This window comes from Chaetura pelagica, unplaced genomic scaffold (assembly GCF_000747805.2).
Source record: "Chaetura pelagica isolate M959 unplaced genomic scaffold, ChaPel_1.0 scaffold360, whole genome shotgun sequence".
NCBI classification, from domain to species: Eukaryota; Metazoa; Chordata; class Aves; order Apodiformes; family Apodidae; genus Chaetura; species Chaetura pelagica.
This window is the reverse complement of record NW_009951950.1, coordinates 2,535,966-2,538,807: the sequence shown is the minus strand read 5'-3', so window position 1 is coordinate 2,538,807 and position 2,842 is coordinate 2,535,966. Positions and strand designations below refer to the sequence as shown.

At 47.6% G+C, this 2,842-nt stretch overlaps 1 protein-coding gene across 1 annotated transcript in view; it reads right to left on the bottom strand.

Moving 5' to 3' along the window:
• Nucleotides 1-1,761, bottom strand: part of SIK1 (salt-inducible kinase 1) — a 107,654-nt gene extending 105,893 nt beyond the window's left edge. The window contains exon 1 of the mRNA XM_009998183.1: nt 1,753-1,761. Within this exon, the coding sequence (XP_009996485.1) occupies nt 1,753-1,761 (9 nt within the window). The remainder of the gene's footprint in view (nt 1-1,752) is intronic.
• Nucleotides 1,762-2,842: the final 1,081 nt, after the last annotated feature.

Sequence of the window (2,842 nt, the reverse complement as noted above, 5' to 3'; positions counted from 1 at the left end):
CATGGCCAGTCCTGCTGGGAAGGCAAGAGACGTTTGGCTCAGACAAAGCTTCAGACACCTCACCCACACACAAAGTGGTCCTTTCGTCAGAACCAGCCCTGGGGTGCCATCATTAAAAGCAGTTGAGGAGGCAGGCAGAGCCTGAGTGATGCCTGGTGGGCCCATGGAGCCAGCCATGCCAGCCCTTCACCACCATGCCACAGCCCCCTGCCAGCCTGCTGTGGGGCCGGGGCAGCAGCTCAGCTCTGCTCCCAGCCAGCACGGTGGCCCTGCGGAGATCTCCCTTTCAGCAGAAGCTGCCTTGTGCCTACCCATCCAACACAAATTCAGTCTCTTCCCCATTTACTACATCCCCCAAGCCAGGAGAGTGAAACCCCACTGTCAGCAGGAGATCTCCCTGCTTTCAGCAGCCCACTGCTCTGCTCCCCACTCAGCCCAGCCTGAAGACCTGTCCCCATGTTTTTCCTTCCTTGCCATCACCATGGGGTCACCTCGCAGATATTCCACCTCCAATTAGATGTTCTGGCACACGTCTAGGAGTACTGACACAGATCCAGACTCCATGAGTTTGGAGAACTTCTATCTTTAGCAGGAAGTCCTGCCTGTCCTTGGCCTTTGAATGCCCACCATCCTCTTCCCTAGGCCAGCAGCTCCCAGAAACACACAGATGAGCAAACGGAAGAAGCCTTCCTGAAGATTTATCCTTGTGCTGCACCACAGCCCCCAGCAAGTCCCACAAGAGCTGTAAAAATGCCAGGAACCACCGTAGCAAGTGCTCTGGCAAAGCTGCAGTATGCTGGCAAGCAGCAAGGGGTGGGTTGCATCGATCAGCTTTTGCACATGCCATGGCTAAGCCAAAGTGCCCTTGAAATTGATTCTGGACACCACAGATCCTGCTCAGGAGGAAGCGGCACAGATCCAAGAACGGGGCTTTTGTTCCTACATTCTCCATTTTCTGTTTTGTGCTAATACAGGGTGACTCCTGCACTTCATTTGACCCTGACGGTGATACAGCTACAGAAGAAAGGAGGCATTTATCTCTGCAGAGAGCTTCAAACAGCTCACTTGCTTTCCTAATGTCCAACCCATCCCCCTGCCTCAGTTCAAAGCAAGACCCAGGTGGCATGAAAGCCACTAATGTAGCCAAGTTGGACCTGACCTTCGCCATCCACCTGGCAGAACCACTCAGGCTGCACAACATCTTGCCCTTCCCTAGCCCTTGCCAAGACCAACGCCAGCCTTGCCCTCAGTGATTGCTGCCTCTCATGACTGCAGCCCAAGAGCACAGAAAACAAAAACCACACGCATTCAGAAAGACTGAGCACCTGGCACCAAATTGCTTTAATTGCAGTCGCACCCACAGTAAAAATTATAGTCCTATAAACTACACGCAGAACTATAATTTGGTCAAAGTCTTTTTAAGGTTTCCGACAGAGCAAGTTATAGGTTGTAAAGGTCATTATAAAGAATTGGAGAAGTTAAAATGTGTGACCTCGAGAGTTTTCTGATGACTTCTTTATCAGCTGTACCTTGTAACTCATATAAATGAGAAGCAACTAGCAGTTACTAAAATTCCTGTATACAAATCAGGAAAATTACCCACAGAACAGACACCACCAGATGCAAATTAGATGTGAAGAAAAGGGGCAGCTGTACTTTGCCATATCCCTTAACTCGTGCTGTATGTGTTGAGTAAGGGTGACAGCAGAAACAGAGGTTCCTTATTTCCCAGTGAAACTCCTTTCTCCTCACCTCCACCATCCTTGCAGGACTGGAAGCAGCAGAGATGAGTCATACAACATTTACAAGACTTGTAAAATCTTATCAATTCTGAAGTGCAATTTGTGCTAATCAGTTCATATCACAAGCGCAGATGTTAACCCAAAGGAGCATCTAAATGACTGGTACAACCAGATGAAACTGAATAATCTGAAAGTTCACTCATGGGTCATATAACCAAATTGCTACCCTCTCCCATTCTCCCTCATGCTTACTTCTCTCCCTTAAACAACTGTAACAGGATGATGTGTCTTGAATCTTTGTCATGAGCTCCTGGGAGCAGGCCAGCATCAGCATGCAACCAAAATTCAGCTTCCCTCAAGAACTGGGCAGTTGGTTACCATTCTACCCAAGGTATTAGAGTCCTCTTCACAGATGCCAGGCCACTCATGGTGCCACGCCTGCCGCTCAGCATGGCGCTCAGAGCCACTGGGGAAGTTCTGCCTTCAGACTGGGCCTTCCTTTCTTCTACTGGGGTTTTCCAGTTTATTTTCAGCCAGCTCACAGTCCAGGCCAAACATCACCCTAACATACCAACGAAAGAACTGGTGGGGCAGTACACTACATAGTCAAACCTCTTAAGTTACAGGAAATAAGTTCGTGGGGATCCTAATTTATTTTTCCTTTCCACCTAATTGGTCATTGGCACCAAATATGAAAAGCCAGCATTTCCTAGGGGCACCCGCAAACTGACGTGACTTCGGTGGCTCTGTACACATTATATAAAACTAAAGGATGTAAAGTTCAGCCTTACTTGTGCTGCTGATACGTGAAGTAAACAGGCACTTTCTTCTAAGGATTTTTAAAACAGATTTTTCATCTTTTGAAAGGGCCTAGCCTGAGCCAAATTTTGCTTTCAGTTATATAGATACAAATCTGGAGTAATGCTGATAACCTCAAAGCAACACCAAACACGTTTTCTTCGTCACTGAAACTCTTGAGATTGTGCAAAAGAGGAAATGGCAACAACAGAGGAACTCTGAACTTAGAACAGGGCGAGTTATCTTAGTGCATTGACTGTGTGAACTGCCTTTTCTCCTGCAAGCTAGTAACGTAATTAATC